The sequence below is a fragment of the Odocoileus virginianus genome, chromosome 9 (assembly GCF_023699985.2).
Source record: "Odocoileus virginianus isolate 20LAN1187 ecotype Illinois chromosome 9, Ovbor_1.2, whole genome shotgun sequence".
In the NCBI taxonomy this organism is placed as follows: Eukaryota; Metazoa; Chordata; class Mammalia; order Artiodactyla; family Cervidae; genus Odocoileus; species Odocoileus virginianus.
In genome coordinates, this window is record NC_069682.1 from 58,507,418 (window position 1) to 58,519,538 (window position 12,121).

Here is a 12,121-nt window from a genome sequence, read left to right on the forward strand (position 1 = left end):
AAGGCAAGGCAGTATATGGCAGGATTCAAATGGTAATAGAATGCATCAGCAAGACTTTTTTTGAGCACCTACTTTGTGTTAACAACTTCCAGGCATGAAGGGTAGAGGCTCGGTACTGGGAGGGAAAAGAGATTAACAACAACAACAAAAAAAGAAAAGTGCATACAATAATAAGTATAACATTTAAAAAATGTAACAGGCATTGTACTTTTCATGCAACCATCTTTCAAGCTAGGTACTATTGTGAACTACTTGCCTAGGCTTAGAAATGTAGGATGACTTGTCCAGGTCTGTATAGCTGGTAAGTATGGAGCTATAATTTATATCCACTTTGTCTGGCTCTGGCGTGTGGGCTTAGATTTAGCACAATTTTAGAGTGTACATAGTATGTAGGTGTTAAGAAAAATTATCCAATTATCCAAAACTTGGAAATAAAGCAAAAGAATAACTATATGGAACTTGAATTTGCTTTTTCAGTTAACAGGTATGTCTTGGCAACCTTTTATTACAAGTAGATCTACCTACTTTTTAAATGTTGCATGTTATTCTCCATAGTTTGTTTTACTAGTTTTCCACATTGGACATTTGAGTCAATTCCACTTTTTGCTGTCGTAAATAATTCTGGCATAACCTTCTTTCCTACACAACTTTTTGTGCACATGAGCTAGTATTTCTTTGGGATGGAGACCCACAGTGGAATTTATAATCTAATGCATGAAATATGGCAACTCATTGTTTGGTGTTGTCCTGATTATTAGAAAGACTGAGCATCTTTTAAAAATGTTTATTACTTTTTCAGATTTTCTTTTCTGTGCATTGTCTATTTATTCTTTGTCCATTTTTCTATTAAATTATCTTACTTTTCTTATTGGTTGTAAGGAGCTCTTTATTTTGAATATTGATTTTTTTGTTGAGTATGTTGCAACTATTTTATCTCAGTCTTTTGCTTGCAAAAGACAAGTATAGTTAAAAGAACTTTGCTTTTGGTATCTTTGTACATAGAGGAGTTTGGAAATTTTAATCTCTTGTTTTAATTTAGAGACTTTGGGAGGTAGAATACTTCAGAGTAGCTCAAAGTACTGAAATCACAAGTTCCTCGCTTCCAATCCCATCTCTGTTAACTGTACCTAGTGAGCAACCTGGTTGGTGGGTAAGCCATATCTGCATGTACAGAAAAGGGGAATAAATAATAATAGTTCTCTTGCTCATTGTAAGGATTAACGGGATGGAGTGTATAAAAATAGCTCGGTAACAGGTAACAGTTATTAACATTATGATCATGACATTTTAAATATTGGAACACTGTCGGAAGAAGTGAGTTGCCTAAAAACAGGCGCAAAGGCGAAAGGACCTTAACCTGGAGAACTCAGGTGAGGCACTGCGCCCTCCCCCCTAAGCTCCGCCCCCTAAGGCTCCGCCTCTGGGTTCTGGCAGTTGCCTTGGCCACAGCTGGAATCTCTAAGCCTGAAGAGTGGACCTTGCACGTGATGGGCGCGAGTGACGCAGGGGGGGCGGGACTGGGGAGCAGGGTGAGCCGGGATAGGGTAATAGTTCGCGCGGAAGGGGCGGAGCAGATTAGGAGGCGGGGTTTAGTGGGAGTCGGTCTAGGGGCCAGGCTTCCGCGTGCGTTGGTCTGGCGGGCGAGAACGCGCTGCGGGGGCGTGCCTGGCGGGCGGGGCGGGGCCAACTGGGGGGCGGGGCGGCGCGCGGCCTAACGGCGGCGGCGGCGGAGGCAGCAGCGACTCTGGGGTCGGCGAGCTTGGCGGCTACAGGTCCCTCAGCGGTGCCTGCGGGGGACCCGGGCCGCGAGTGGAGGCGAGGTGCGCGGCAGCGGCGCTGGGCGATGGTGGGCGTCCCTGGAGCGGCCCCCTTCCAGCGTAAGCGGGGCGGGAAAGCGGGCGGCTAAGGGGGGCGTGTGAAGGCCTGCGGCTCCACAGGCGCGAGCTCCCGGGAGGCCCCCGGCGCGAGGCCAGGCTGGTAAACTGAGGCCCCAAGAAGGGCGGCAGATCCAAGGTCACCCGGCGGGCCGGGCCTTCCCGGGATCCCAAGGCAGCCCAGGCGACTCCTGCACGGCTCGAGAGCTCGGAGCTCGTGGTGTGCGCGAGTCTCTGGGCACCGCGGCCTCGGAGCCCCGGCCGGGCCGGCGTCCATCTAACTTGCCGGCGGACAAGGATTGTTTTGTTCTCCTGGCGCCGGGGCCACTAAGTCCGGCCCTGGAGAAATATTACACACATCCAATTTCGAGGGGTGTGTGGCGGATGGTGGAAGAGGCGAGGATGGCCCCTCTGAGGGGCCTGTTGAGTGCAGGCTCGGGGGTCTGACTGCTGGGGTTCACATTGCGGCTTCTCCGCTTACAGGCGGTGACCTTGGGTCTCTGAACCTCAGTTCCCCCTTCTGCAAAATGAAGGCGAGAAGAACATCATCAGCTCTTCCCCACCCTGGTTCAGGGTTTTGTGAGGCCACATAGGAGGCTTGACATGGGCTCTGGCACACACAGGCGTGAAAACTGTCATTATTGTAATCGCTGTTAAACCTCATCAAGGGTGAACCTCACTCGGGAAAGCTCGAAATTCAGCTCTGATTGGTGTATTTATTTGAGATTTTAATTTTATTTTAGGTTAGTCCTACTTTATGATCCAGTTGTTTTTCTTAGCTCCATTTCTCCTTTTCAGCATTTATCTACTGTACCTCCTAGAAACGTGAGATCTTTCGAGGAGGTGTGGGTCTCTTAACAATAAAATTTTCATTGTTTCTTGTTAGCAGTAATAGCCGTAATAGCCAACATTTTTTGAGCAGCAGGCATTTTGCATTCTATTCATTTAGCATTTATTAAATCATTTATTAAATAAAAGATACCATTTTGGCCCTGGGAATATAGCAACAAACTAGATAAACCAAACTCAAGCTTTGAGTTTTAGTTGGGGGAAGGGAGAGAGACACGTTCAATGAGGAACAGATAAATCCATTTTGCATGTTTTCTCTCATTTAATCCTGGTAACATAGATAAGAGTTAAATGTTTGTGTATGCCCATTGTGCAGAGGATGAAGCTGAGGACCAGAGGAACCTTGTGGATTTAGCCTCAGAGGCTAGGTTCTTCCTCTCATAAAAGGGGGGCTTTACACAGCCTTTCTTCTTTGTTTGATTCCCATTAAATGTTGGATTGAAGAAATGCAGAGTAGGTAGGTGGACCCAGTTAATGCCTCTTCATAGTCAAGTCTGCAGTTGTTGCTTTGGAAAGTTTAATCTATTCCTCTTGGAGTTTAACTTGGGAGAAACCAACAGAGGTGACCTTTAGGTCTGGCAAAGTTACACTATCTCTGTATAGTGAAAGGACCTTTAATATAAACTTAGATTTTTTTTTTAATGCCCAGTTCTCTTTTATGCAGTTTTCTGTTTAAAATAAGCCCTAAAGTACAATTTTTTGGTTCTATTATGTAACTAAGGTTTGTTTTTTGTTTGTTTATAGTGTTCCTAGGAGAATTCTATATAACATTTTTAGGCAATGTGCTTAGTATGTTTTTTTTTTTAATCTGGAAGTATTTATAAGTTGCATTAAAATGTCGAGAGACTTTTTTTTTTTTTTCCTGAAGAGAATTTTTTAAAGTGAGGTTCTCGTGATGCAGTTAGGTTCAATATTGACCATCTGCTAAGCACCCGGTCCTTGTGCTGATGTAGGGCTTCCAAATATAAATAAGAGCAAACTCTTACCTCTCTGAAGTTCACCTATAGTCTTGATTGGCTAATGTTTTTTAACTGAAGTGCTAGGCAGAGAGAATGGGGAACTGAGTCCCTGGGGGAAATGGTCTAGAATAGTGGCCTCAAATGGTTTTAATGTTCTTTGTATCAGTAAATATGGTTGAGTATGCACACACATTATATGAATGTTTAAGTTACAATTACAGTGTTGACTGTACTGTCTATTATGTACATTTTATAACATGTGCAAAAATAGACATTTTACAAAAGGATGAAGTGAAATATAAGTAGAAGTGCCAGTATTTGGTTTTCCATACCCCAGTGTGAATAATAACTGTGCTCCCTGTGGTGGAGACCATTGATCTTGTAGTCCTACCTTCCCCTCAACCCATGATGTCTATTGAAATTCAGTTCTGAAGTTATGCCTAGATTGAAATCCTGGGGTCCAGTCCTTACTAGCTTTGAGACTTTCAGCACTACTTAACCTTTCTGTGCACTTAATTTTCCTCACTTGTAAAATTGTGAAGAGAGTTCCTGTCATCTTGTTTTCAGTTTTACTGTGATGACTTATTGTAATGTACATATTAGTAGAATGTAATGTTAATATATGTAGAATACTTACACTGGGCCTGACTTACTATTTTGAGTGCTGTTAATTAGTGGCTAAGGATACAGATGACTTGGAATCTCACAATCTAGTAGAAGTGAAGTGACGTGAAATTCGCTCAGTTGTGTCCAACTCTTTGTGACCCCATGGACTGTATAGTCCATGGAACTCTCCAGGCCAGAATACTGGAGTGGGTAGCCTTTCCCTTCTCCAGGGGATCTTCCCAACCCAGGGATTGAACCCAGGTCTCCCACATTGCAGGCGGATTCTTTACTCTCTGAGCCACCAGGGAAGCCCTAATCTAGTAGAGGTCCTGCACAAATACAAGGATAATGATAAAGTACTTTAAGTTCTTAAAGGCTTTTGGGAATGCAGAGTAGACACATTGTAATTGTTCTTTGAGGGTCCAAGTAAGGTTCAGGTAAGGAGGTGACATTTGGAAGGAGAGGGACTTTCCAGGAAGATGAGGCATGAACCTTATTGGCTGAGGGTATAGAGTGGAAACTGAGGGCTGTTGAGGGCTTGGTGAGTAGTTCTTCAGATCTGGACCTGTGGGAAACCTTGCTAATAGATAACAGTGAGTTCTGGCTGAAGTTATGCCTGCCAGGGGCTGGATGGCAAAGAAACCTGTCTTAGAACTTTTCACGGCCAACAGCTCTTTCCTCTCTGGTGGCACTCATTCTGTCTTCTGTCTTCTTAAGACATCTTAAGATGTGAGTGCAAACTCCTAAGTATTAAGTTTCTTGAGGGTTGTGATAGTATATGCATTATTGTGACTTAATTTGCCTAGTAGGTAAGCGCAAAATCCATACATGTGGAGAAAGATGGGTAAATTCTTGAATCTAAAAGATTTCTGAACAGTTACAAGTGGGATGATAAATGACCATACTCAATTAGTGAAAAACTCACCCATAAATATTTTATGGTGGATAAACATTACTCTTCAAAAGGGTGAGAACTGTCACATTCAGTAAATCTTTCCTTATCTGGCACTTAGCCATTACGATGGAAGAAGAGATGTGAAGGTTCAGCAGGAAGACTTCTCTGGGGGAATTAGGTCCCTTCTGTCGGCTCCTCTAGGTCCATGCGCCATCCTTTCCCACCCTGGGAAGCTGATGGACTTAGACTTCATCAGCTGGCTTTTTTCCCATCTGAGGATATGGAATTCAATTATCCTGCTCCCTTCCTATGAGTGTTGTCTCTGTCTAGCTGTGTCCCTTGTTACTCTTCTGAAGGTAATTCTCCCTACATGGATGACTCGCTCCTTCTGGTTTGGAAAGTTTGTATTTCCTTTGTTCTTCAGGCTTAGAGGTACTCTCACTAGTCTTAGGGTACTTATTTGAGCTCAGATCGTAGCAGATTTAAAAGCAGCAAACGCACTTGGAGAGGAGAGAGGCTACTACAGGTAAGGATACTGACAAGGAGAAACTGGGTCTCGTCTTTTCACCTGGTCATCACCTGCTGTGTGTTCAGTCAGTTTTCCTCCCAAACTATTAGGATGTGAAAAAGAAAAAATGGAATAAGATTAAAAACTCCCATAACCTGTGACCACACAATAAAGACTAGTTAAATTGCAGTTAGTAGCCTATTTAAAACGACAGGAATAGACATGAGATAGGGCTTCCCTGAGAGCTCAGTTGGTAAAGAATTCGCCTGCAATGCTGGAGACCCCGGTTCAATTCCTGGGTCAGGAAGATCCACTGGAGAAGGGATAGTCTACCCACTCCAGTATTCTGGGGCTTCCCTTGTGGCTCAGCTGGTAAAGAATCTGCCTGCAGTGTGGGAGACCTGGGTTCAATCCCTGGGTTGGGAAGATGCCCTAGAGAAGACTACCCAGTTCTCGGGCCTGGAGAATTCCATGGACTGTACAGGCCATAGAGTCCCAAAGAGTTGGACACAACTGAGAAACTTACACTTTCATACATGAGTTAGGTTGTTTGGCGTAATGGAAAAAGCAGAATTTGGAGGCAGATTTGGGTTTGAGGTTCCATTCTACTGGGAAGTTATTCCACCTCTGAGACTCAGTTGTTTGTTTATTTGATCTATAAATGAGGTTAACTCTTGCCTAATAATAATGATGACTAATATTGAATGTTTATTTTGGGCCACCTTTTGCCTTTTAATCCTTTACTTTTAGTTATATATCCTCTTTTATAAACTAGGAAATTGACTCAGATCTCATCTGTGCATGCTAAGTCTATTCAGTCATGCAGCTGTCCTATGCATAGGACTCTGTGCAGCCCTGTGAACTAGCCTACCAAGCTCCTCTGTCCATGGGATTCTCTAGGCAAGAATACTGGAGTGGGTTGCCCTTTCCTCCTAAAGGGGATCTTCCCTACCCAGAGATTGAACCCACGTCTCTTACATCTACCTGCATTGGCAGGTGGGTTCTTTACCACTAGTGCCACCTGGAAATACATAGAGCTAATAAATGAACAGTTTAAAATCTAAATCTTTTGTGACTACAGAGCCTGACTTCTTAACATTAAGGTAGCTGCTGAAAGCTTTTAGACCGGAAAGGTGGTTTAAATAAGAGTACAGTGGATGCATGTAGCACTTGGATAAAGATGAGTTAATTCCCTGAGTTCATACTTCCTCCAGGGTAAGGAAAACAGGAGGAAAGATGGGGAAGTAAGATTTCTTACCTGCTGGTTTTAGCCTCAATTCTTACTTTTAGAGTACTGTTTTGAACTTCATAGAAAGTGATCATTCAATTGTAAAGATTTACTTAAAATCCCTGAAAGTTTAAAGGCTGAGGGAGAATCTCTCCCCTAGTTATTGCTTCTGCTTTAGTAAAATTACAAAAGAGGAGAGGAGCCTTTCTGGTGCTGTATTGACTGGCCCCATGTGCAATATGAGCTAGTATATTTACATGTGACAGAGTCTGTCTCTGGGTTTTATTATGGCTGGTTAAGTAACTTTTGCCTCTGTCTCTGGTTTTTGTCTCAGGCCTCTCCAAGGCCTTGAGGCTATCTGAAATTATAGCAGTTGGGGTATCATAAATTAAACTTGTAAAATGAGTCTATAGCAGATATGTCAACTGAATCTGACTTTAAGTCCAGTTGAATTCTTTAAAAAAAAAAAAAGTCTTTGCTAGATTTTCTGCTGGGCACTTTTCATGTATGTTGTACTAAGTTGTGTCCAACTCTTTTTGAACCCATGGACGGTAGCCCACCAGACTCCTCTGTCCATGGAATTTTCTATGGCAAAAATACTAGAGCGGGTTGCCATTTCCTACTCCAAGTGATTTTCCCAACACAGGATCAAACCCAAGCCACCTAGGTCACCTGCATTGGCAGGCCAATCTTTACCACTACGCCACCTGGGAACCAACCCCCTTTCACATATGTTATCTCATGTAATTGCTAAAACATCCTTGAGAGAATGTTAATATCTCTGTACAGATGAGAAAATAAGTCTCAGAGAAGTTAGATAAATTCCCCTAGGTCACACAGTTAACCAGTAGCAGGCACACTATTCACACTTAGTTCAGTCCTGATACTGAATTCACTGAGATCTGAGTCCAAAACCCACATTTTTCACTCTCTACCATGTGGCTTCTTCTTTTCACTAGCTAAACTATAGGTTTTTTAGACATATGTTCCCAAGGATCCCAGTGTTCCCTGAAGATACTTGATTTCCCATCATTTTTCTTCAACACCTTTCTTTCCCTAACATCTTTTCTTATTTAAAAATATCCTGGGAATGGATATGGTTTAAAGAGTGCTGTATTAGATCTTGGTCTTGTTTAGAGGTATTCTGAATTGGCCTTAGCCATGAATTAAAAACAGAAAACAAAAAGGCAGCAGAAACTCTCAGCAGCCTTTACCAATTCATCCCATATGTTTCCTGATTTTAGCAGTGAAGCACATGATGGCAGTGAACATCAAAAGCCCAAGAAATGTCCATGCTAATTTTGCATGGCCCTGTGAGGAGCTGTCAAATATGGCTCGTCAAATATGGCTCATCAAATATAGTGTATAGCCTATGCAGTGAACCTTTACTTTGGAATGTGGCTCTTTAAAATATGGTTCTGCCCCTCTATTTTGTATTCCTGTAATTAAATGCAGAAATCAAAGTAAAACTCAGAGGTACTCGGAGCTAGGTATCCTTCTGTCTGAATTGATAGCTTTGGAGTTGGCTAGACCTTTCAATTAAATTAGTTGATGGCGACAAACATGTAATCTGACCTCTCCAGCAACTCAAGTGAAATGTTAATACCAGGCATAGCAGAGTTCCCTTGACACACTGCTTTGACCTTTTCCTCTCATACAGATGTTTCCCTTATTCCTTTGTTAACTTAGCCATCTCAATGCAGAGGTCCTGCCTGCTTTTAATTTTTGAAGCCACATGAGAACAGACATTCCAATAGCACAGATTTATTCATTGTTACCTTATATCCCTAGAGCTTCACCAATCAAAATCACCATTTCCTTTATTTCACATAGTTTTTAGCTGGTTTACTGTCTCTTTACCACTATCCTCTCCCTCTCCCATCCCCCATAGAAGTTAAAACACTAGTGATATTTTACTAGTGATTTTTTTTCCACCAAAAATATGGCAGTATTTCTTTGTCCTTAATATTGAGAAAGTGATTATGATTCATTTTGTTTCTCTCTTGAGAAGTCACAGCAACCTTACAGGGCAGAGGCTGGCAGAAAGCAAGTCTTAATGGCCTAAATTAAAAGTAGCAGTGGCTTAGAAGAGGCAGGTTCTGAGAGGTGGGGAAGAGATGATTGACTTAGCTCCTCTGGCCTTCATTCACTAGCTGCCTGGAGCCGCTAGGAGCTTAGGAGCTCAGGTTTTCACAAGCTCCTCCTTAAAGGGCGTCTCTTTAGTTGCGACCCATGGGCTCAGCAGCTGCGCCTTGGGGGCTTGGTGGCCCCAAAGCGTGCGGGATCTTAGTTCCCTTACCAAGCACTGAACCAGCATCCCTGTACTGGAAGGTGGGTTCTTAACCACTGGACCACCAGGGAGGTCCCTGTTTTTTTTTTTTTTTTTCAGTTCTACCACTTTATTGCTACCAACCCATCTCCCTCCACCCTCATGTACACATGCTTAGTCATGTAACTCCGTGGACTGCAGCCTGCCAGGCTCCTCTGTCCATGGACTTTTCCAGGCAAGAATCCTGGAGTGGGTTGCCATTTCCTTTTCCACCCTATATTCTTTTTATATATGCATATTAATTTTTGAAGCTAGAGTAAGTTACACATATGATACTTCTTTACCCTAAATATGATAATATGTATTTTCAGTAAACTAAGACATTCTCTTATGTAACCACAACAGTGTTCTTTCCAAAATCAGGAAATACAGATTGGTTATAATATTATTATCATCTAATATACTGACTTTATTCAAATTTTACCATTTGTTTCAGTGTTTTTTATAGGGAAAAACTTTTCTTATCTAGGATCCAATCCAGGATTTGCATAAAATATTTGTTTGATCTCCAGTTTGAAAGAACCCTTCAGCCTTATCTTTCATGATCCTGTCTTTTTTGAATGGTATAGGCCATTTATTTCATAGAGTGTCTCTCAATAATTTGAATTTGCCTTCCGTATGAATAGATTCAGGTTATGCATTTTGATGGGAATATTGCAGAGTAATGTTATATCCTTCTCATTGCATCATATCAGGAAGCATTTGATATCCATTTGTTCAGTACTGATGATGTTAACTTTGATCACTTATTTAAGATGATGTCTGTCAGGTTTTTCCACTATAGAGTTTAATGTTTTCCTTTTTAATTAGTAATACTATGGGAGATACTGACTCCGTGTAAATACCTTGTTTTCATCAAACTTTTATCCAGTAGTTGTAGCTTCTATTGATGATGTTTGCCTGAGTCAGTTATTACTATGATAGTTGTGCTTTCATATTACAGAACTGTGCTATCAGTTTTTATTTTTTGCTAATCAGTTTTATTATTTTCAGCTTATCAGTTTTATTCTTTGCTTATTGGTTAATATTCTGCTGGAGAGCATTTTCTTACCTTTATTTGTATGTATTAATATGGATTCTTATGCAGTAGGTCATAATCTGTTACTGTCATTATTTTTTGTGGTTTTCACATTGTCCCAGATTTGGCAGTGGGAACCCCTTCAAGCTAGCTTTTGCCAAGTTCCTCACATTCTTGAACCACTTCCTTTTTGGCACAAAAAAGATGTTCCAGGCTTATCTTCCTACCTGAACTTTGGAATCAGCTATTTCTCTAAGATGTTTCTCCTAATTTCTGTTAGTGGAGAAAATTATTTAGAAATCAAGATCTAGTTGCTATGTATGCTCAATGCTATGGGTTGTCATTGCTTTCAGATCCTTTCAATGGGCAGAGCTTAGAAATCTATGTGTATATACACATACATATATATACACACACATATATCTAAGTTTATTTCTGTTTTTATCTAAATATAATAAAAACTGAAACTGAACAAAGGGCTCCTGTGCCCACAGTACTGAAAGTGAAACTCTTGACAATGGGAGTTTGCAGCAAAGTAAGGATTTCAAACCCACCTGGTCTTTGAGTTAGGGTTATGTTTTACAGGAAGAAAAGAGGCTGGGACTTAATTGTCATGTGATGTTACTGTAACATTTCTTATTTGTAGTTTGGGAAGTCAGGATGTCTCTGGTTCACGATTCTGCATTCATAGTGGTCTATGGCTCTGGGACCACTCATCTTGTGCTGGAGAAGCAACCTGAGTTTGTATGTTAATGATCATGTCCTTAATAGCAATTTTAGTTGCTTAATGATGTTGTCAGCAATAGCAGTTTTAGTCATCTGACTCTTGTTGATTAGTGTTCAGTTAGCACAGGCTTGAGGCCAGAGTGTACAAGAGAGGGAATAAAGTTTTGGATAGAGAGATTGATCATAAACTTGATAAGGGAACTTGGTTTCAGAATTGTGTGTTCAGACTAACACCTCCAATACCACAGTTTATTTAGACTTTATCTTATTTTTTCCTGTATTTTTAAGCCCCTTCTCTTACCTAGGGATTGTAAACCCAACTCACATAATGCATAATATTATTTATTTGTCCAAACCTAGAATATACTGAAAATAGTTCCAAGATTGCTAACCCATGTTACTGTAAAATCAGTTTCAGTTCAGTTCAGTTTAGTCACTCAGTCGTGTCTGACTCTTTGTGACCGCATGAACCGCAGCATGCCAGGCCTCCCTGTCCATCACCAACTCCCGCAGTTACCCAAACCCATCTCCATTGAGTCGGTGATGCCATCCAACCATCTCATCCTCTGTCGTCCCCTTCTCCTCCTGCCCTCAATCTTTCCCAGCATCAGGGTCTTTTCAAATGAGTCAGGTGGCCATCAGGTGGCCAAAATATTGGAGTTTTATTTTCCACATCAATCCTTCCAATGAACACCCAGGACTGATCTCCTTTAGGATGGATTGGTTGGATCTCCTTGCAGTCCAAGGGACTCTCAAGAGTCTTCTCCAACACCATAGTTCAAAAGCATCAATTCTTCGGTGCTCAGCTTTCTTTTTTTTGTTTGTTTTAGTTCTACCACTTTATTGCTACCAACCCATATCCCTCCACTCTCGTGCACACATGCTCAGTCATGTAACCCCATGGACTGCAGGCCGCCAGGCTCCTCTGTTCATGGACTTTTCCAGGCAAGAATACTGGAGTGGGTTGCCATTTCCTTCTCCATCAGCTTTCTTTATAGTCCAACTCTCACATCCATACATGACCACTGAAAAAACCATAGCCTTGACTAGACGGACCTTTGTTGACAAAGTAATGTCTCTGCTTTTTAATATGCTGTCTAGGTTGGTCATAACTTTCCTTCTGAGGAGT

General features: G+C 41.7%; 1 protein-coding gene across 3 annotated transcripts in view; it reads left to right on the forward strand.

Moving 5' to 3' along the window:
• Window positions 1-1,694: 1,694 nt before the first annotated feature.
• The window catches only part of CBFA2T2 (CBFA2/RUNX1 partner transcriptional co-repressor 2), a 140,286-nt gene continuing 129,859 nt past the window's right edge, over window positions 1,695-12,121 (forward strand). For 2 of the 3 annotated variants that reach the window (XM_020902527.2, XM_070472544.1), the window contains exon 1: window positions 1,695-1,877. In XM_020902527.2, coding sequence (XP_020758186.1) covers window positions 1,844-1,877 — 34 coding nt within the window. In that variant the 5' untranslated portion in view covers window positions 1,695-1,843. The remainder of the gene's footprint in view (window positions 1,878-12,121) is intronic. The other variant, XM_020902529.2, reaches the window with a different exon arrangement.